This window comes from Haliotis rufescens, unplaced genomic scaffold (assembly GCF_023055435.1).
Source record: "Haliotis rufescens isolate VD_foot unplaced genomic scaffold, xgHalRufe1.0.p SCAF_3, whole genome shotgun sequence".
Lineage (NCBI taxonomy): Eukaryota > Metazoa > Mollusca > Gastropoda > Lepetellida > Haliotidae > Haliotis > Haliotis rufescens.
The window spans coordinates 59,978,804-60,002,700 of record NW_025964001.1 but is presented as its reverse complement, the minus strand read 5'-3'; the positions used below and the strand labels follow the sequence as shown (position 1 = coordinate 60,002,700).

The following is a 23,897-nucleotide window of genomic DNA, read 5'->3' as shown; positions in this document are numbered from 1 at the left end:
GCGCTTAACTTTTGTGCATGTGTATATAATCTATATACTATAATGATTCTGTGTTGCTAAATACCACACAACTCTCATACCAATTCTCTTTGTTATCCATAACAAAATGTGAACGGACAAGAAAATTTCACGTGGTATTCAAATCACTATAGTGATACTTGAGGCGATAGAGAGGTCTCGTGTATGATTAGAGTAATAATCATACTGAACCTCTATCAAAGAAGGCGAGGCCAAGATAAGATAGCCACAACCAACTTGTAAACTGTGGCAGATAGATATGTACCACATATATATACGAATGTATATGGCAGTCAGTGTTCCGCCACACAAACAACAGCTGACGTGTACTTAAAGTAAGTATGTTTCTTTCAGATAATATATTCAGGTATTTGTTTTATTTCTTCAAAAAGTATTATGTAGAAAGTTTCAAATTCAAAATACTAAAATGGATATCGTGAACATTGGCGTGTTTAGACTTTATATGAAAGATACGAAAATAAACCCGTTATAAGTACAGGGCACCATGTATAGAAACGGAACGATTCATTACACGGGAATATAACGCAAAGATGAGTAGAATTAAGTAAGGCAATGTTCCGTGGCGCCTCCGAGCAGTCGGTTAGCAGCATGCTGCTCAAAGTTTGTTAGTTTTTCCACTTATATGTAAATAATCGAGTGTGGACCAGATAATCCGGTGACTGACATGAGCATCGATCTAGGCAATTGGGATCCGATGACATGCATAAACCAATTCAGCGAGTCTGACCACCCGATCCCGTTATTGTCGCCCCATCAAAAACGTGCAAAAAAGGCGTTAAAATGCGCAACAACGCGACATTTGATATTGTCGCATTGTCGCACTTTTCAATTAATGGTGCGCATGCGTAGTAAGTGAATCTATCTACGCATGCGCCGAAATGGTTATACTCCTTTTCATACTCCACTGGTCCTTTGTTAGTTTCAAGGGTTTTAAAAAACCAAAGTAGTCAAGGCAATGTGATTTGTTTTTCTCTAAATGAAAACAAATCGTTCATCGATGCTTTAGAAATAAGTTCATATATCGTTCTTTTCTGTGTCGGTTTTCATAAACCAAACCTTTTTTTTACAGCAAAGAATAAACACTTTGCATTTCTATTTAATTTAATGCAGGTCTCCAACATTTCTTTTTAAATGACACACCGTTGGCTCTGTCGTTTTAGACGGCGAAGTTCGCTGTGCGTGTCCTAGACGTACCAGAAAACTATGATCGCGTGGTCGAATCCCAGCACCATACACATACATCACTCAGGGATTTCCTCCCACAACAAGCTGACACGCTGTGAAATAACTGATTTTTTGTTCAAAGCGGGGTTAAACCACAGGTCACGTTAGTCCTTGCATGGGTGACCGCTGCTTGGCTCCTGAGAGTTTCAAGGGCCTCGGTCCTGCCCCACACTCAAGCACACGTAACGCATGTGGTGTCTCTTTGGGCAAGTGACTTTGTTCGAAATATGCTACTGATGAGAGTGACAGGGGTAATAATGTGCTTTCGGCATGGAAAAAGTGCCATGCACATGGACTATTAATAATAATAATAATAATAATAATAATAATAATAATAATAATAATCGATGTGCAGATGGCGCCCCCTAGGCGTGCCAGAACCCTATGAGCGTGTGTTCGAATTCCCGATTCGATCTGATTATGTTTTTTGGACCTACATGACTTTCGACTTTCCTCACTCACATCTAGCTGACATGCCATAACTGAAATACTGTTCAGAGCGGCATTAAACAATACTCACTCACGAATATCACAACAATGTATTTGTATTTGTAATGTCTATATTTGAATCATATATACTTAATCGGAGTTGATACTTCAAAATTCAGTTAACCGACGACCCTTTAACTCACAGACTTAGCACATTTGTAATTGTTGTGACTGAGTTCGTTCACTGGGGACCGCCTCCGTGGTCTAGAGGTAGAGCGTCCGCCCGGAGAGCGGAAGGTCCGGAGTTCGATCCCCGGCCGCGTCATACCAAAAGACGTTAAAAGATGGTACTTGTTGTAACCCTGTCTGGCGCTCGGCATTAAGGGGCTAAAACAAGGACTGGTCGGCTCGGAGTCAGTATACTGTGTCTGAGTGGGGTATTCATGTTAAACTGCGGCATGATATCTCAGTGAGCTAGCACTATAAATCGGCATCAGTCCGGTCTAGTACAAGCAGCCACACACACACACGTGCATGCACGTCGCTATATCAGTGCAATAATCTTGGACGCGACGTTAAACCCCATTTCACCTCACCTCGTTCACTGGGCGCATTCATCTATAACCATGGGTCATGTTTTGGTAAAATTTTAAAATATGCAGGAACTACTGAAAGCGCGATAATGCGACAATGCCAAAAAGCGATAGTTTATCAAAATATCGCGTTGTCGCATTGTCGCGCTATTATTTATTTCTGCTTAGCTTCAAAATTTTAACAAAACGTGATCTTTGATAATAGGTGAATGCGCACAGGGACCGAAATCAGTCACAACAATTTCATTTACACATCCGCACGTCCGTTAGTTTGTTGTTTGACGCCGCACAATTTTTCGGCTATATGACGGAGAAATGTAAATAACCGAGTCCAGACAATACAGTGATTAACATCATGAGCATCGATCTACGCAATTGGAATACGATGACATGCATCAAGCAAGTCAGCGAGCGTGACCACCCGATCCCTTTATTGGCCTCTTTCGACAAGCATAGTCGCCTCTTACAGCAAGCATGGGCTGGTGAAGGTCTATTCTAACGCGGATCTCCACTTTCTCAACGAAATATTCGGCCGGGCACTTAATCGAGGATATACGGCAGGTGAAAAGCAAGACACATAATCAGGGCGAGTCGGGAATTCGATCTCACGATCAGAGGTTACTGGTACGCATAGGGGACAACACTCTATAGATGGGATTTGTGGATTGAGCGAGTGATAGTGAGTTTGGTTTAACGGCGTTTTGTTTCAGTTATTTGACAGCCTGTCAGCTTGATGCGCGAGGAAAGCCCAAAGTGATGCATGTGTTAGTTGCTGGGATTCGAACCGACGATTCGAACGGAAGTTTTCTGCTACGCCTAGGAGACGCCACTCTGCACAGCCAATTTATATATTTGAGCTAGTGAGCGAGTTTGGTTTAACGCCGCTTTGAGCAATATTTCACTTATTACACAGGTCACGTTGGTCACCGGGAGTCCTAATTGGATCGGTGACCGTGTTCGGATGCTAGGCTCCTGAGAGTTTCTTGGGTTTCGGTAACGTCACAGGTCCTTGCATAACACATATATACCACCAGGACTTACAACGAAGTTGGTACACTATTTACATAATACTGTACAAATAAGTGAGTGAGTGGGTTGGTTTTACGCCGCTTTTAACAGTATTCCAGTTATATCACGGCGTGTCAGCTTAATGTGGGAGGAAAGCCCGAAGTGATGCACGTCTTAGACGTTTACAACTTCGGTGAAACCCACGAGCACGAGTATGGTGCTGACAAATCTAGAAACATAATCGGGGCGAACCGGGATTCGAACCCACAATCATAGGGTTCTGGCGTGTCCTTGTAAAAATGAAACAAGCCAAGATAACAGTGACTAGAAATATTGACACATGTGACGTCAACGTCTGTAGCACAGGTGATAGGAATATAAATCAAGAGGTCGCAGGTTCGTATTCCCCCGGTTGTGGTTTTTTTCGTACATAAACGGGATGTAAATCACAAGTGTGGTTTGGTGGCAAAAAGGTATCAAAATTGGGAATTTTCATCTTTAAAACTGCATGTTTCGCGTTGTCGCATTGTTACAGGCAGGAAATGATTTTCAGTGATCCATTCCCATAAGTTTCACAGCTATTTTGCCTTTTGGGCCCAATGGAACATGTTTCGTCGGATAATCGAGACTGGATATTATCTGGCGTTGACATTTTATATTTACATGATCTATGTATAAGATATATACTCTTCAAAACAAGTAGGGGATCATGAAATATAAATGGTATGAAATGTCGTCAGAAGAAAGATGAGCTTTGGAAAATGATTACAAGGGATAGATGTGAATGACCTGTTATCAGAATCCCAAGCTGGATTTAGACCCAACTATTCTCCATCAGACAATATATTTATTCTTTAATCTTTGTGTACAAAATATCTTATCAAACCCAAGGGCCGTTTTTATTGTGCCTTTATCGATTTCAAAAATGCTTTTGACTATGTGGATAGAAAGAAAATGATGTTTTTATTAATTACTAAAGGATTAACAGGGAAATTGTCAAAGGTTCTACAGAGCATGTACTCATCAGTTAAGGCATGTATCAAGACAGATAAAGGAATCACTGAATGTTTCAGAACTTCAGCTGGTGTAAGACAGGGCTGTGTACTCATCCCTGTCCTATTTATATTTTTCATAAATGAACTTGTAACTGAAATGTATCATGAATGTGATTACGGAGTTTTTGTGTCACAAGATATAATTGATATAATGCTGTTACTATTTGCTGATGATATTGCTTTATTCTCATTTTCAGTTAGTGGCCTCCAGAAACAGTTAAATGTTCTCCAGCTATATTGTGAGAAATGGGGCCTTGAAGTAAATTTGAAAAAGACAAATGTTATTGTTTTCAGAAAAGGTGGTATTCTAAATAAATTTGAAAAATGGACGTATTGTAATAAGACAGTCAATATTGTTTCATATTATAAATATTTAGGATTGACTGTATCTTCTCGATTAGCATGGTCAACAGCTTGTAAGCAGTTGGCTCTGCAAGCATCTAAAGCCTTGATTCCTGTCTATAGAGTTTTCAAAGAAAACAAATTTATATCTTTCCGAGTTGTTTCGGACATTTTTGACAGAAAAATAGCACCAATTCTGCTGTATGGTTCAGAAATATGGGGATGTCATTATAATGATTCCATAGAAAAAATTCATGCCATGTACTTTAAACGTTTTTTAGGTGTCGGTGAATATGCCTCTAACAAAGCCATTCTAGGAGAAACTGGTCGTACCAGTCTTTTTGTTGCATCCCAGCTACGGGCAGTTAAATATTGGATAAAGCTACTTCGTATGAATTCAAATAGATTTCCTCTTCATTGTTATAATATGTTAAAAGCCTTGGATGAAAAGGGTAAATATTGTTTATGGGTGTCTGATATCATAAATATTCTTTTTATGTTTGGTTTTTCTCTTGCATGGATATCTCAAGATGTTGGAAATGATAAACTATTTATCTTCATGCTTAAGGAAAGATTAGTTGATATATTTTCACAAGATTGGCACTGTCAAATATCATCCTCAAGGTTTTTATGCCATTATACGAATATAAAATCTTTACTTGTTCCTGAAAAATATGTATCTGTACTTCAGGATAGAACTTTGAGAAGATCTTTGTGTAAATTACGTATATCATTACATAATTTTAATGTTAACAATCTCAGAAAGAAAAATGTACAAGATAAAGAAAGTAGTTTATGCCGTTATTGTAATGAAGGCTATGTTGAGGATGAGTTTCATGTACTTCTCATTTGTAAATATTATCAGTTTCTTAGAAATAGATACCTCCCTATGATTTCAACTATGTACAAAGATGAACAACTGATGAGAAATTTGTTGAACTCCTGCAATGCAAATACAATATCATCTCTGTCAATATTCCTAAAGAAGATTTTTGAAATTAGACGTTAATAGTTTATGTAAACTTATTATTACCTACACGTGACTGTACAAACACTAAACATCTGTCTGTCTGTCTGTCTGACAAGGGATAGAACACAGGAACACAACAAATATTTAAATAATCCGGTACACATGCAGATATAAAACTTTAAAACCCTACTGTCAATTTAATATAGTCTATTTCAGGGTTTAAAACCATTTTAAATACAACCAATCAAATGGCAGTTGACCTAATTACTACGTATCCTTATGCAAATACTACGGAATACTCTGACATTTTAAAATAACATAGGCCAAATTTGGTCCAATTCAGTTTGTATTCATAGGATTAAGAGCCAGTTCACATTTAGCCATGTCAAATTACATCATACATTCGATACAAAAGAGCACTTGCTTCGTTTTTGAAAAGCGCGACAATGAGACAATGCGAAAAAGCGACATTTCATCAAAACTGAGAGATTGGAGATCCGGGTTTGAAAAGGTCTTCAGGAACCCATGCTTGCCGTAAGAGGCCACTAACGGGATCAGGTGGTCACGCTCGCTGACTTGCTTGATGCATGTCATTGTATTCCAACCTCGTGAATCGATGCTCATGATGTCAGTCACTGTATTGTCTGGTCAATTATTATTGTTATTAATAATCAATCTTGTCAATCACATTAGTGTCAATGGGGACAGAAAAATCAATGATATAAATGATTTCATTGGATTTATCAAAAAGGACAAGATCAGGTTTGTTGGCCTGGATACGTCTGAGGCTGTAAATGGGCCTATTCCAAAGAATTTTGTATTTATCATTTTCCATGACGCCAACCACATATTCCGGGTCGTACCATGGGTGGACCTCTGTGTCAAAACCACAAGCATGGCGAAGACTGTAATAAAATGATCGAGCTACACCATCATGTCGTTTAAGATACTGTGTTTGTGCCAAAGTTGGGCATCTCATAATGTGTTGGACTGTCTCATTAAATTCATTACATAATCTACATTTCATATTTACATTTTGATGCACATTGACGGTTTCGAATGGGAAGTGACTGATCCTGAGCAGCAAACAGAAAGCCTAGTGTTTCACTTTGCAGGCCAGACGACTTCGTCCAAGCGAAGGACTCTGCAGGATTGCTGATCTTCTCAACACACTGCACATAAACTCGATGCAGTGGTCGTTCAGAAAGCCTCTCCTTGAAAAACTGAGTCTGGGCCGATTTGATATGGCACTTCGCTTGGTTGACACTCATTTCTGTACCGTCCAGCAGTACAGAACCATCACAATCAACACCGACATTGAGATTATGTCCCGAATCTGCCCGTTTTAGAAAAGTGTGGAATGCCTTGTTTTCATCATGAGTCTTGATATGCTTCACAAGAGGATCATCAGACAAACAAATGTGTGCAAAAAAGCACAAAACAATTCTATCATGTAGAGCCCCAACGTTAATCAAACCACGTCCTCCCATAATGATTGGTAAATGTAAGCGATTGAGGGAAGAGCGAGGGTGATGGAATCTATTGTGTGACATGATTCTTCGTGTGAGGGTGTCAATACCCTGAATTTCTTGTTTTGTCCAATCAACAACACCAAAATAATATGAAAGGACGGGTACAGCATAAGTATTTGTGACTTTTACTTTATTGCGAGCGTTCAGCTCTGAACTCCAGATTTTCTTTAGTCTTCATTTGTCCTGTGCCCGAAGTTTTTCCTTGATATGGGCATTCTGGAGTTTGTCCCTAATCTGCATCCCTAAGTACGTATAGGCCTGACCTTCCACGACTGATCCTCCCTCTTCTACCTTGCCACGTTTCAGATGAAGAATGATGCATTTGTCGAGTCGAAAGTACATGCCGATACCATTTGAAAAGGACTCGACAAGGAGAATCTGTTTTTGAGTGTGGATCCTCCATTGGCAATAAGTTCAAGGTCATCCATGTAAAGGAGACGAGTAAGGGGTGTTGGGGATCTGTGCTGAGGAGGTCCAGGATGATAACCTTCCTCTGTGCAAATCAAAAAGCTTAAAAGATTTAGTGACAAACAGAAAAGCAAAGGACTGAAAGAATCGCCCTGAAATATTCCTCTTCTAATAGAAATGGGTTCCGAAGTCACCACCTGCCCCCCTCCTCAAGTTGAGGTGACCAGCAATTCATTGAAGACTTGAGTAAAACAAGTAGTCACTCGGGGAGGTCAATACATTCCAGTGACTTCAAAATCAATTCGTGAGGTACAGAATCATAAGCTTTTCTGTAGTCTATCCAACACATGAGAGGTTACGGTAGTAAGTTTTAGCCTCTTCAAGGATCATTTTCTGAACTAGTAGTTGATCCTTACAACCCCAACATCCCTTTCTTGCTCCTTTCTGCTGTCATTCGAAGCGCAGTACGATGACACGAGATCTGTAAGACACCCTGTAAATAGTTTGTACTGTGTGTTCAAACAAGTAACTGGGGGGAAGTTTTTAGGGTCAGTCAGATCACCTTTCTTTGGGAGAAGTATTGCTCGCTTTTGCAGAAACAAGGCGGAACATCCCCTGAATCCACAAGAGAATTAAAACAGTGAAGTAATGGCGTTTGGACACAAGGGAACAGTTTCCAATACCTGTTTCGAATACCATCAGGCCCTGGTGCCGTATTAGATTTGGACTTTTTAATGACATTTTTCAGGCAATCAGGTGTAATGAAACACACCAATGGTGACCTTATGTTTTCATGTACACTATTATTGTAATCCTCTACCCATGGTTCCTCGTGGTTACAGTTGCCGGGTAAAGACCACAACTGTTTCTAAAACATTTCACTGGAATCAATGGTGGGTCTTTTCTCATCACTCTGCATATAATTGCCTGTAAAATTGTTTTTCATTTGATTTAAACAATTTATTTTGTTTTATGAAATTATTTTTCTTATCCCTCTCTTTTTCTCTCTGTCCAAACCTTTGCCTTTAGAGAATCAAGAATTTGATTGAGAATTGATTGAGAGATTGTTTTTATTTTTTTCCAAATTGATCTCATCCGTTTGGACATAGATTGTTTAAAATTGCGTTCTTCGGGACAGAGTTCTATCCAGGAGACGTCTTACCTTGTTTCATTCAATTTAATTTGAAACTAGTTTTTCTTTTGATTTTTTTTGTTTATTTCCCTTTTGTGGTTCATTTTCTGTGGAAGCTGTATGGAGTTTCTCCAGTGTTCGAGCAGCAGCATACACGCAACAGTTAATGTCATGCAAAGAGCAGTCCGCATTGAGAGTAACAGAAATAATGTCATTTCATTTATTAAGTTGATTCTGTGGAAATGATTGGTTAATTTGTTTTATTGGCCTCCGTTTTTTAATCGGTAAATCACAGATTTGATTATTAAATGACATAAATAAAATATACAAAGGATCATCAGAAAGATCACCGACACGTGGTATGTCTGGGCCATCCTGTTGCTTTTGCACACTCAAGAAGTGTGGACTTGAGTTGGTACGTCCACGATATTCTTAGATGGGTTCTGTGCAAGTCCCATCTCCAGTGTGGTTGGTTTGTATACCGGAGGGAGGCTGACTGGGCTGCGGAGTTGAACAATTTGTGATTTACATCCCGTTGTATGTAAGAGAAAACCCCAACACATTTATGAACTAGCACTTTCAAAAGCCGAGGGGATACGAACCTGCGACCTCTTGATTTATATTCCTACCACCTGTGCTACAGAGACTGTTGACGTCACATGTGTCAATATTTCTAGTCACTGTTATCTTGGCTTGGTTCATTTGTACAGTATTATGTAAATAGTGTACCAAGTTCGTTGTAAGTCCTGGTGGTATATGTGTGTTATGCAAGGACCTGTGACGTTACCAAAACCCAAGAAACTCTCAGGAGCCAAGCATCCGAACACGGTCACCGATCCAATTAGGACTCCCGGTGACCAACGTGACCTGTGTAATAAGTGAAATATTGCTCAAAGCGGCGTTAAACCAAACTCGCTCACTAGATCAAATATATAAATTCGCTGTGCAGAGTGGCGTCTCCTAGGCGTAGCAGAAAACTTCCGTTCGAATCGTTGGTTCGAATCCCAGCAACTAACACATGCGTCACTTTGGGCTATCCTCGCGTATCAAGCTGACAGGCTGTCAAATAACTGAAACAAAACGCCGTTAAACCAAACTCACTCTCACTCGCTCAAATCCATGAATCCGTACAGAGTGGCGTCCCCTATGCGTACCAGTAACCTCTGATCATGATATCGAATTCCCGACTCGCCCTGACTCGTGTCTTGCTTTTCACCTGCCGTATATCCTCGATTAAGTGCCCGGTCGAATAATTCGTTGAGAAAGTGGAGATCCGGGTTAGAATAGTCCTTCACCAACCTATGCTTGCCCTAAGAGGCAACTTGGTGAATCTTTATAACCAATAATATGTAAGTAATTATTTAAAGGTAATATGTAGTGGATAATTATTAACTGAAACCATCTCAGTTCTACGCTCTGGGTACACCTTGTTGCCATCAAATTAAATCCCACCCACTGTTCATCGGTAAATACTTTCTGTAAAGATTCTTCCCACTGAAGCATTCCCTGCCATTTTATGAAAGCTTGTTGTAAGAGTGTGTTATAGAAGAGTTTACTGCCTTTATTACACCTTGTGAGTAGGGAAACATTGTATGGCAAAATAGGTTGAAAAGAATTTCTAGTCATACTCTTAAAGTTACAATTGTTTTTTCTGTCAAGTTGCATAATTGATTGAACTATGCACTTATATGCTAGGAAATCTGTTATTATTCCATATCTATCAATAAAAGATTCATAAGAATATATTTCACCCGTTTCATCAAAAAGATCACCAACAAATGTAACTCCCTTGCAATACCAAGTCGGATAAAAGATGGACTTTCCTCCAATCTGAATGTTGTTATTCAACAATAAAGCCTGGTTTACATTGTCAATACTACGACTAATGTTACTCTTTGATAAATTATTGCTCTATGCTTGTAATACATCTTTCCAAAAGAAGTTGTCTACAGCAGGAATAATTTTATCAGTGACATATTTAGCATCTGCCATCCATAATCTGTTAATGTTTGGGATAGAACTCAATGAAAGTAATACCTATTTTGAGTTACTACAAAGTAATTTTTTCACCCAGGACAGTTTTTGTGAATCTATCATAACTTTAATAATAGGTACTCTGGTCCCCCAAGCTGATATGGCTGTGACATTACATTTCTTTTAACCGTGTCTGGCTTTCCTTTCCACACAAAAGAAAAACATTTTTTTTGAACGTTTTCTATTACTTCATCATTGGGGCTAGGTATAGATGTAAACAAATGATTTAATTTTGATAACAACAGTGATTTTAAAACTGTATTTCTACCTATTGGGGTCAATAATCTTGCTTTCCATACGCTCATTTCCCTTTCATTTTTTTCAAATTTATGTGTATAGTTTAAGTAAAAAAATTCTTCCAAATCAATTGAAAAATTAATAAATATATATGGCGACACTGGATACCCCTGACGACAACCTCTAGTTATCTTAAAAAAGGGGCCAGCAAAACCATTGACTAATACACTTGATTCAATATCGCTGAAAGATTTTGATATCCATTTTACTACACTTGGACCAAAGTTGAAAAATTTAAATGTATTCAAAATAAAATGTCTATCAACAGACTCAAAAACTTTTTCAAAGTCAATCAGCATTAGTAATCCAGGTATTTGATATGATTCAGTATATTCCATCAAGTCATATATTAATCTTGTAACTTCCCCAATGTATCTTCCCGGGACAAAACCTTTCTGATCTTCACTAATAATTATACTTAAAACTTCTTTAATTCTATTTGCGATTACTGCTGACGCTAGTTTATACGAGGTATTCAAGAGAGAGATTGGGCGCCAATTCTTTAGGAAAAGTTTCGACTTATTTTCCTTAGGAATACATGTTATTAATCCCTGTTTTTGTGTTACTGATAGTGATTCGTTTCTATATGCATGATTAACAGACTTAAGCCAAAACTGTCCAATATTATTCCAAAATTTAAAAAAATAATTCTGTTGTGAAACCATCCGGACCGGGACTTTTCACATTTTTCATTCCTTTCAGAGCTTCTGCATTTAATTGCCTGTAAAATTGTTTTTCGTTTGATTTAAACAATTTATTTTGTTTTATGAAATTATTTTTCTTATCCCACTTTCTTTTTCTCTCTGTCCAAACCTTTGCCTTTAGAGAATCAAGAATTTGATTGAGAATTGATTGAGAGATTGTTTTTATTTTTTTCCAAATTGATCTCATCCGTTTGGACATAGATTGTTTAAAATTGCGTTCTTCAGGACAGAGTTCTATCCAGGAGACGTCTTACCTTGTTTCATTCAATTTAATTTGAAACCAGTTTTTCTTTTGATTTTTTTTGTTTTTTTCCCTTTTGTGGTTCATTTTCTGTGGAAGCTGTATGGAGTTTCTCCAGTGTTCGAGCAGCAGCATACACGCAACAGTTAATGTCATGCAAAGAGCAGTCCGCATTGAGAGTAACAGAAATAATGTCATTTCATTTATTAAGTTGATTCTGTGGAAATGATTGGTTAATTTGTTTTATTGGCCTCCGTTTTTTAATCGGTAAATCACAGATTTGATTATTAAATGACATAAATAAAATATACAAAGGATCATCAGAAAGATCACCGACACGTGGTATGTCTGGGCCATCCTGTTGCTTTTGCACACTCAAGAAGTGTGGACTTTAGTTGGTACGTCCACGATATTCTTGGATGGGTTCTGTGCAAGTCCCATCTCCAGTGTGGTTGGTTTGTATACCGGAGGGAGGCTGACTGGGCTGCGGAGTTGAACAATTTGTGATTTACATCCCGTTGTATGTAAGAGAAAACCCCAACACATTTATGAACTAGCACTTTCAAAAGCCCGGGGGGATCCGAACCAGCGACCTCTTGATTTATATTCCTACCACCTGTGCTACAGAGACTGTTGACGTCACATGTGTCAATATTTCTAGTCACTGTTATCTTGGCTAGGTTCATTTGTACAGTATTATGTAAATAGTGTACCAAGTTCGTTGTAAGTCCTGGTGGTATATGTGTGTTATGCAAGGACCTGTGACGTTACCGAAACCCAAGAAACTCTCAGGAGCCAAGCATCCGAACACGGTCACCGATCCAATTAGGACTCCCGGTGACCAACGTGACCTGTGTAATAAGTGAAATATTGCTCAAAGCGGCGTTAAACCAAACTCGCTCACTAGATCAAATATATAAACTCGCTGTGCAGAGTGGCGACTCCTAGGGGTAGCAGAAAACTTCCGTTCGAATCGTCGGTTCGAATCCCAGCAACTAACACATGCATCACTTTGGGCTATCCTCGCGTATCAAGCTGACAGGCTGTCAAATAACTGAAACAAAACGCCGTTAAACCAAACTCACTCTCACTCGCTCAAATCCATGAATCCCATCTACAGAGTGGCGTCCCCTATGCGTACCAGTAACCTCTGATCGTGAGATCGAATTCCCGACTCGCCCTGACTCGTGTCTTGCTTTTCACCTGCCGTATATCCTCGATTAAGTGCCCGGTCGAATATTTCGTTGAGAAAGTGGAGATCCGGGTTAGAATAGCCCTTCACCAACCTATGCTTGCCCTAAGAGGCAACTTGGTGAATCTTTATAACCAATACTATGTAAGTAATTATTTAAAGGTAATATGTAGTGGATAATTATTAACTGAAACCATCTCAGTTCTACGCTCTGGGTACACCTTGTTGCCATCAAATTAAATCCCACCCACTGTTCATCGGTAAATACTTTCTGTAAAGATTCTTCCCACTGAAGCATTCCCTGCCATTTTATGAAAGCTTGTTGTAAGAGTGTGTTATAGAAGAGTTTACTGCCTTTATTACACCTTGTGAGTAGGGAAACATTGTATGGCAAAATAGGTTGAAAAGAATTTCTAGTCATACTCTTAAAGTTACAATTGTTTTTTCTGTCAAGTTGCATAATTGATTGAACTATGCACTTGTATGCTAGGAAATCTGTTATTATTCCATATCTATCAATAAAAGATTCATAAGAATATATTTCACCCGTTTCATCAAAAAGATCACCAACAAATGTAACTCCCTTGCAATACCAAGTCGGATAAAAGATGGACTTTCCTCCAATCTGAATGTTGTTATTCAACAATAAAGCCTGGTTTACATTGTCAATACTACGACTAATGTTACTCTTTGATAAATTATTGCTCTATGCTTGTAATACATCTTTCCAAAAGAAGTTGTCTACAGCAGGAATAATTTTATCAGTGACATATTTAGCATCTGCCATCCATAATCTGTTAATGTTTGGGATAGGACTCAATGAAAGTAATACCTATTTTGAGTTACTACAAAGTAATTTTTTCACCCAGGACAGTTTTTGTGAATCTATCATAACTTTAATAATAGGTACTCTGGTCCCCCAAGCTGATATGGCTGTGACATTACATTTCTTTTAACCGTGTCTGGCTTTCCTTTCCACACAAAAGAAAAACATTTTTTTTGAACGTTTTCTATTACTTCATCATTGGGGCTAGGTATAGATGTAAACAAATGATTTAATTTTGATAACAACAGTGATTTTAAAACTGTATTTCTACCTATTGGGGTCAATAATCTTGCTTTCCATACGCTCATTTCCCTTTCATTTTTTTCAAATTTATGTGTATAGTTTAAGTAAAAAAATTCTTCCAAATCAATTGAAAAATTAATAAATATATATGGCGACACTGGATACCCCTGACGACAACCTCTAGTTATCTTAAAAAAGGGGCCAGCAAAACCATTGACTAATACACTTGATTCAATATCGCTGAAAGATTTTGATATCCATTTTACTACACTTGGACCAAAGTTGAAAAATTTAAATGTATTCAAAATAAAATGTCTATCAACAGACTCAAAAACTTTTTCAAAGTCAATCAGCATTAGTAATCCAGGTATTTGATATGATTCAGTATATTCCATCAAGTCATATATTAATCTTGTAACTTCCCCAATGTATCTTCCCGGGACAAAACCTTTCTGATCTTCACTAATAATTATACTTAAAACTTCTTTAATTCTATTTGCGATTACTGCTGACGCTAGTTTATACGAGGTATTCAAGAGAGAGATTGGGCGCCAATTCTTTAGGAAAAGTTTCGACTTATTTTCCTTAGGAATACATGTTATTAATCCCTGTTTTTGTGTTACTGATAGTGATTCGTTTCTATATGCATGATTAACAGACTTAAGCCAAAACTGTCCAATATTATTCCAAAATTTAAAAAAATAATTCTGTTGTGAAACCATCCGGACCGGGACTTTTCACATTTTTCATTCCTTTCAGAGCTTCTTCATCAGTTACACCCCCCCCCCCCCCCCCCCATTGTAGGGAAATATATTCTGATAATTTTGGAACATTAAACCACATAGCTTTTGCTACTTTGGTTTTAGAACCATTGGAACTAACAAATGACCGTTATCAAATGTCGCGTTGTCGCGCATTTTAACGCCTTTTTTGCACATTTTTGACTGGGCGACAATGCGACAACACGATATCTTTTGACCTTGTAAAGTGTCGCGTTGTCGCATTGTCGCGCTTTCGTAAAATAAAAAGTATTATTCAAGGCGCGACAATGCGACAACGCGACAAATGGCCAAAATGTCGCGTTATCGCATTGTCGCAATGTCGCGCTTTGTTAATTTTGACCCTTTTTGCTTGTTTTTGGAAGGGCGACAATGCGACAACGAGACAATGTCCCTTGTGCTATTCCATAGGCTTGTGAGTGAAAGATGTTTTCAGTGATCCATTCATATAGTTTCGTATATTTTTCACCGCTTTTTTGTCTTATACTCATAATGTTTCGGCAGACTATCGAGACTGATTATTTTCTCGTGTTAACGTTTTACGTTATACCACAGTTACAAATATTCCAGTTATGTCACAGCGGTATTAAGGGGCGGTGAGGTAGCCTAGTTGTTATATCGTTCGCTCGTCACGCCGAAGGCCCGGGTTCGATTCCCCACATGGGTACAATGTGTGAAGCCCATTTCTGGTGTCCCCCTCCGTGATATTGCTAGAATAATACTAAAAGCGGCGTTAAACAACACTCACTCACTCACAGCCATATGTAAATAACTGAATAATTAATTAAACCAGCCGATACACTCAGCCGGTCATACATTGTGCCACCCGATCTTCACTCGACGTTACATTAACATTTTTCTTCAACAAAGATTTAGATTGAAATATATTTATTCTCGGTGTACGGACTATATATTCAGTGTGAAACACTGTAGACGGTGAATAACAGCGTGTATAAGTTTGTACCCTTCATCATAATTTGAAAGTGCACATTTTCCACAATATATGTATGTACTCAAATCCTACTATCCCAAATTTAACATTTACCCGACCTCAAACCACGACCTAAATCTTCGGTACTGAAACCTAGCTTTTTTCGCGTGTAATAACGCAATGCACAGTTAAATGTGTTGTTCTCTATCGATGGTGAATAGAAGTGTGAATACGTGTGTAACGTTTATCAGAATTTTACACAATGTATGAACTAAAATCCTTCTATTCGTAATTTTGATATTTATCCGGCTTCAAGTAGATTATCTACGGTACTTAAACCTAGCCACTTTCTTACTCTGGGTGTATTGCGATGATGTAACAGGGGTAAAAGGGTAGCCAGAAACCTATGATTGTGGGTTCGAATCCCGGTTCGCCCCGATTATGTTTCTAGGTTTGTCAGCACCATACCCGTGCTCGTGGGTTTCACCGAAGTGGTAAACGTCTGAGACCTGCATTACTTCGGGCTTTTCTCCCACATTAAGCTGACACGCCGCGATATAACTGGAATACTGTTAAAAGCGGAGTTAAAACCCAACTCACTTACTCACAATTTCTCAAACAATTCTCACGAACTCAAATCTTTTTTTTTAGCTTTTCATTTTGAGTAGATATGTAAAAGAGACATACACGGCAATTCAATCTATGATTTAAATATAATACACTCAGTGCTCCGTTTGATGCTTATGTCACACATGCTCTTGATGTTGCAGTTGAAGTACAACCATCGTTAAGATGGCGTTACAAGTGGCTGCTATAGGTGAAGGAAATCTGCTACTTTCTTGCCTGAAGGATCTGAAAACCCCGGATTTCAATGTGGCTGCTGTGTTCTCGGACTCTGAGCAAGTGACGGCATATTGTGAGGAGAAACACATTTCTGTGTATCCAAGGCGCGCGTCAATCACTGAACTGGCAGGCGCGTGTCACTTGGACTATCTATTCAGCATCAGCAATCCACGAATCCTGAAGGAAAAGGAGATCCTCCTGCCACGACGCCTTGCTATCAACTACCATGACTCACCACTACCTGCCTACTCTGGTGTCAATGCCACCTGTTGGGCAATTATGCAAGGGGAGAAAACCCATGGTATAAGTTGGCACGTGATTGAGACCGGAATTGACACAGGACACATCCTACGATCCGAGACATTGGAAATTGACGATCAAGACACAGCATTCACTCTCAATCTAAAATGTCAGGAAGCTTCAGAGAAATCATTCAGACGTCTCCTTCAGGATATTCTTAACAGTGACATTACAAGTATTCCCCAAGACCTGTCCAAAAGATCTTACTATGGCTTGTACAAACTGCTACCTTCCCTGGGTGTGCTCTCCTTCAACTTACCCTGTGATACCCTTTACAATTTTGTAAGATCGGTTGAACTTGGACGTAATGAAAACCAGTTGGGATCAGCAAAAGTTAGAACAGCAAGTGGGGTATTTCTTTTGGTCAAAACTGCAGAACGGTCTTTAAATGGACAACATTCGTCATTGCCTGGTACAATATTGGACGTAATGGATGAAGAGGTAGTGGTTGCTACTGCGACCGCCCCAATTCATCTATGCCTTGCCCACTTGGATGGTAGTCCTATCCCTGAAAAACAGTTCAAACATATTAGGCTGGTCACGGGGCTTGTCCTTCAGAGCAACTTTACTACTGCTGACAATGACCACCTTGTGAACATAAGGAAGAAAGAAAGGTTTTGGACGAAAATACTGAAAGCTTATGAACCTCTGACTTTCTTCCGCCAAAAAATGAATGTCCTCGCAAACATCCTTGATGTCTCCGCTACAACAAACCTCCAAAGGACTCGGATATGCAATATTGATGTAGGCACAGACTTGATGCATCTTCAGGCAGCTTTCTTGGGATTTCTAGCAAGAGTATGTTGTGTGGCTGACGTGAATGTTGGGTTTATTGCTGACAAAACAGATATCCCTGAGAACTGCAAGACGCTGTACACTGATATATGCCCTTGTCTCTTCCATGTGAACCTCTCATCACGGATTGAAGCTGCTATTGAAAAGATTCTCAGAGATCTGAAGGGCCTCAATCTCAATAAGCCTTTTATGAAAGATGTATTGTACAGATATCCTGATGTGCAGGTCAACAGATATCCTTTCCACAACTTGGTTATTGGACAACAGTCATCACACCTCCCTGATGACGTATTTCACGACTGCAACATCGTGGTGCTGTTTCCTGAGCATGGGGACAAAGAACGTTACTTGACTGCTGTGTACAACAAAAAACCTGGCCAGGACCACCTTCAAATCATTGACACATTAAAGCATTTCCCCAGCTTTCTATCATCTGTATCCGCTTCATCTGAAAGCAACGTGTCTGACGTTTCACTTGTGTCAGAAGAAGAGGTACAAAAGTTGTATACTCCTGTTGAAGTTCTTCCCAGCCAAGCAACATCTATCGTTGAAGAATTTGAAAATCAATGCAGAAAGAGACCATCAGCAATTGCTTTGAAATCCTCCAAGCAGTTCCTCTCATATCAAAAGTGTTCAAAAGAGGTCACACATCTTTCAAAGCTTTTGAACAACAATTTGGAACATACGTTGAACCAACTGAAGCTTATAGCAATTCATCTACCAAATTCCATCAGCTATGTTCTGTCTGTTTTGGCAACACTAAAGAGTGGCTTCTCTTTCTTGCCTTTGCCTGTGGATATTCCATCTGATCGTGTCATGTTCACATTGTCGGACTGTAATGCTCAGATGATGTTAACATCCAAAGAACTATATGACAGCAAAAGTTTTGAGTCTCTGAAAAATATTTCAACAGTGATCTTCAAGACAAAGCTTGCTGGAAATCCGATTCTGCTGATTAGCTTGAAAATGAACGAAAACAGAGACATTCTAACAGAGAATACAAATCATTCTTTCTACGTTGGAGATGGCAATAGGAGCCTACCGAAATCTGCCACTTCGGTGGAGGACCCATGTTATGTCATATATACCTCTGGATCTACGGGGCAACCAAAAGGTGTTCTGGTGAAAGAGTCTAGTGTTCTGAATATGGTCTTGGCTCAGATCGACAAGTGGGATCTTGGGCCATATGATGTGACAGCTCAGTTTGCCTCTATTGGCTTTGATGCCTCTATATCTGAAATATTCACGTCTCTATTGTCAGGTGGGACACTAGCTGTCCTCAACAAGGACCAGCGGTTAGGACATGAGTTGGTAAACACTGTGACAATGCTAGGGGTCACTACAATCACTCTGACACCTTCTGTTCTGAACATATACTCACCTTCAGATCTCCCAACTGTCCGAAACATCATTGCAGCTGGTGAAGCTTGCACACTTAATATTGCAATGAAGTGGACAAAACAAACTGGAAATCGGTTCTTCAATGCTTATGGCCCAACAGAGACAACAGTTTGCGCCACCATCTATGAATTTCAATCAACGAATCACTTTGAAGAGGTCAACCAGGACTTGCCAATTGGACCTTCCATATCTGGATGTCATGTATATCTGTTTGACGACTTTGTCAAACCAGTTCCTCCAGGAACTGTAGGTCAGATGTACATTGGAGGGCTAGGTGTGTCTGGAGGATATATAGGCCATGCAGCAGACAGAAATCCAGAATCATTCCTACAGAATCCTCACACCAATACACCAGATTTACTGTACAAGACTGGAGACCATGCATTCCAGGACATCGATGGCAACATCACATTTGTCGGTAGGCTCGATGATCAGGTCAAGATCAGGGGCCAAAGGATTGATCTGAGTGAGATTGAGCAGGTGTTGATACAACACATCATGGTCCAAGTTGCTGTAGTTGTTATTCATAAATGTTCTGTCACAAAGGAATCGGTCTTGTCTGCATTTGTCACGCCTGATTTTGTGTTCCTCTCAGAACTGAGGGAATATCTTGCAACAGTGCTGCCAAAGTACATGATCCCTACATATATTAAGAAACTCAAAAACCAAGAATTTCCAACCACATTGAATGGGAAAATAGACAGAAAAGCTCTGTCCATGGATGAGAGTGTGCACGATCAGTACCCACGCATCGGATACAGCCATTTGAATGAGGTACAACTTCAAATTGCCAGATTATGGTGCGAGGTTTTAAACTTGGATGCCTTCTTTACATACTCCTTGCATAGGATGAGCTCGTTCAGTGAGATGGGTGGCAACTCCCTCCATCTCGTACTGCTGCAGAGAGCAATTGAAGAGAGGATGAACATTTCCCTCTCCTTTACTGATATTGGTGCTGCTGATACTGTTGAAGCATTTGCCGACATCATCTCCAGGAAAAGGGAAATTGTTAAAACAAACCAAGGCATGCCCAGACGACAGTCAGACCAGTTAAACACCTACATCATGTCGGATTCACAACTAGAGATTGATGCCAGTTCAAACACAGTCTTGGGGGTGACATTAGGCCCGAAATGTTCGCCATCTTTTCATGGGAAGAAGAGTCCCATGACAATACTGATATCCGGAGTTACAGGATTCCTGGGAGCATTTCTTCTGAGCGAACTCCTGGAACACACGCTGGGCAATATATGCTGCATGGTCAGAGAAACCACAGAAGTCAAGGGACTCGGTAGAGTAGTTGAAAACATGCGAAAGTACAACCTGTGGAAGTTTGAATACGGGAACAGAATTGCCATCGTTCTGTCTGACCTGAGGCAGGAAAAACTTGGAATCGCTCCTGACATCTACAGCAGTCTGACGAATGACGTTGATGCAATCTTCCTCAATGCTGCTATGATGAACTTCAACGGAAGCTATGAAGATCACCGAATTGCAAATGTTGTCAGTACACAGGAGTTTATAAAGTTTGCTGTTACTAACAAAAGGAAATACCTCTTTATGACATCTTCACTCAGCGTCTTTCTCTTCCCAACGCCCGGACTCAGTGAGCCGGTTCACTCTGCGATACTCGAGTCAGACTTTTTCCATGAACCTGTGGATGTTGAAGGCGGATATGGTCAGAGTAAGTGGGCAAGTGAAAGACTGGTGCTGCAAGCACTAGAGTTCCTCCCAGGTGGCGCCATCTTCAGGCCGGCTCGGGTATCAGGTACTTCCACGGATGGCGTTGGTTCATGGAATGATCTCTTTGCATCCACCTTGATAGGAATGCGTAAACTGGGCAGTCATCCTGATATGGACTTTCCCTTTGACCTGACACCTGTGGATTTCTGTGCGAAAGCTATTGTGGAAATTGCCTGTAAGATCAGAATCGGAGAAGGGCAAGGTCTCCGGGTGTTCCATCTGTTCAATCAAGACACTATTCCTTTCAGGGAACTGTTTCAGGGAATGGGCCTAACGGCATTGCCACTTGAGAGGTGGCGAGAAGAACTTCGGAGTGCTCCTGAGGACAATATAGAACTGCTCCCTCTTACGCCGTTTTTCATGTCAGCCTTCTGGGATCGCGCTCGACACTGGCCCGTGTTTGACACAACTAACACAGAGCTGCTAATCAGTGAGTCCACAAGACAGCTGCTGAGACCAACCAGGGACCTTCTCAAAACGTATCTGCGATTCTTTAACATTGAATAGATGTGATGTACCAGTGAGAGAAATCCAGCTATTGAACATTATACGGCGACCTAAACGTCGAATATTGACTTTCAACTGTTTAAAAATGTAAATGAGAGACACAACCAAGGAGTTTTCCCACTTAAAGAAAGACCAGGGACAATTTCAAATAGTAGTCAACCAAGTTTGTCAGCGTGATGTACGTAAAATACCTATCAACATAAATATGTACATTTTAAAATTCCAATTAGATGAGGTGAAGTGAAATTGGATTTAACGTCGCGTCCAAGATTATTGCACTTATATAGCGACGCGCATGCACGTGTGTGTGGCTGATTGTACTAGTCCGGACTGATGCCGAATTATAGTGATAGCTCATTGAGATACCATGCCGCAGTTTAACATGTATACCCCGCTCATATAAATTTATAGACTTTCTTTGTGTTATTGGGAGAGGCTAGTGTGATTCTGTCAGACATCCTTTGTGTTATTGGGAGAGGCCAGGAGTGATTCAGTCACACATGCTTTGTGTTATTGGGAGAGGCCAGTGTGATTCTGTCAGACATTATTTGTGTTATTGGGAGAGGCCTGGAGTGATTTAGTCAGACATGCTTTGTGTTATTGGGAGAGGCCAGGAGTGATTCAGTCACACATGCTTTGTGTTATTGGGAGAGGCCAGTGTGATTCTGTCAGACATTATTTGTGTTATTGGGAGAGGCCTGGAGTGATTTAGTCAGACATGCCTTGTGTTATTGGGAGAGGCCAGTGTGATTCTGTCAGACATTATTTGTGTTATTGGGAGAGGCCAGGAGTGATTTAGTCAGACATGCTTTGTGTTATTGGGAGAGGCCAGGAGTGATTTAGTCAGACATGCTTTGTGTTATTGGGAGAGGCCAGGAGTGATTCAGTAACACATGCTTTGTGTTATTGGGAGAGGCCAGTGTTAGTCAGTCAGATATGCCTTGTGTTATTGGGAGAGGCCAGGAGTGATTCAGTCTGACATTCTTTGTGTTATTGGGAGAGGCCTGGAGTGATTCAGTCAGACATCCTTTGTGTTATTGGGATTCAGTCTTTGTGTTGTTGCAGATCACTGTAAATCCTTTAATATCAATTCACAGTATTGATCGTGTTACATTGATCATTTACATCGCATGTACCTTGGATGCCATTGTTGAAATAAACATTACACTTCCCAAACTGAAGTTGATTTTTTGTAAAGGGTATAAAGTTGATATAACAATCCCATTCATTGATGACGACACAGCATTTAGGGACTTAAAAAGCCAACATAACAGGAACTTGATTATCTACAACAACATTTAGTCTATCAGATAATTCATGCTTCTCTTGAACCAACAAACGTGTCCTTATAATATGTCCGATGTGCGAGGACAACTTCCAGACTTTATCCTGAGTATTGCTGATAGTGAGCATAACAACACTGACACACTCCATTTATCTGCTCATTGCTAGTCGAGCTGGACATGACTGGTGTTGATATTCATCAGGCAATCTCATTAAAATCACATCTTAGTTATAGTTACAACACACCAAGGCGAGTTGTTTGGGCAGTAAGAGCACGGTTTGGCTTGGCATTTGATTGACAGACAAAAGGACCGAGGGGCGGAGCCCCGAGGTGATCCTTTTGTCTGTCAATCAAATGCCAAGCCAAACCGTGCTCTTATTGCCCAATCAACGAGTAGGTGGGTGTGTTGTAAGTGACTTGTAGCACGGGTTGCGACGGTCATTCCAAAATTGCGCGAGTTTGTGTAAAATTTAGTGACGTATAATATGACGTTAACTTTTAACGTTAACGTTTAACTTTTAATCTAATTGTTATATCAAGTGTAAACTTTGGAATTTTCAAAGGCACATTAGAAATGTCAACTATTAATTTTCCGAATTTAGCAAAATGCGTTCTGTGTCCAGTTGTTTTTATGTTTGACAGTTACATTGTAATCTTTTTATTAAGTTATGAACATTTCTATTGTTTTTTGTTGTTTATTTACGTTATTACTCTTGAACACTGTGTACAACACTAAAGAAACATTGTAAGTTTGAAATTTCTCAAGCTAGTAGGCGCGGCTTGCTGATCTTTGCATCAGCCAATGGTAATAATCTTTAACAAACCGTGCTCTTACTACCATGATACAGCACGGGTAAGATCAAAGGTACCGCTTGCAACCCGTGCTACAAGTTCTCACTATCGCTAAACAAAGATCTGAGGACATCCCATTATGGGTCACGACAGAACGACCTTTCATCCGACCAATCAAATAGTCGCTTACCAGATCATGAAAGTGACAGTCGGAATGTGTTTTCTAATCATGCAACCTCGAAAACGTTAACA

General features: G+C 39.8%; 1 protein-coding gene across 1 annotated transcript; it reads left to right on the top strand.

Moving 5' to 3' along the window:
* The first annotated feature begins 306 nt into the window (after nt 1-306).
* Nucleotides 307-23,468, top strand: LOC124124824 (linear gramicidin synthase subunit D-like). Its single transcript, XM_046488102.2, has 2 exons — nt 307-353; nt 16,750-23,468. Exon 2 carries the CDS (start codon nt 16,772-16,774, stop codon nt 21,566-21,568), a length of 4,797 nt encoding a protein of 1,598 aa, XP_046344058.2. The 5' UTR covers nt 307-353; nt 16,750-16,771; the 3' UTR covers nt 21,569-23,468.
* The last annotated feature ends 429 nt before the right edge of the window (nt 23,469-23,897 follow it).

Coding starts and splice junctions, on each gene's coding strand:
- LOC124124824 (XM_046488102.2), top strand. CDS start 16,772: ATGGCGTTACAAGTGGCTGCTATAGGTGAAGGAAATCTGCTACTTTCT.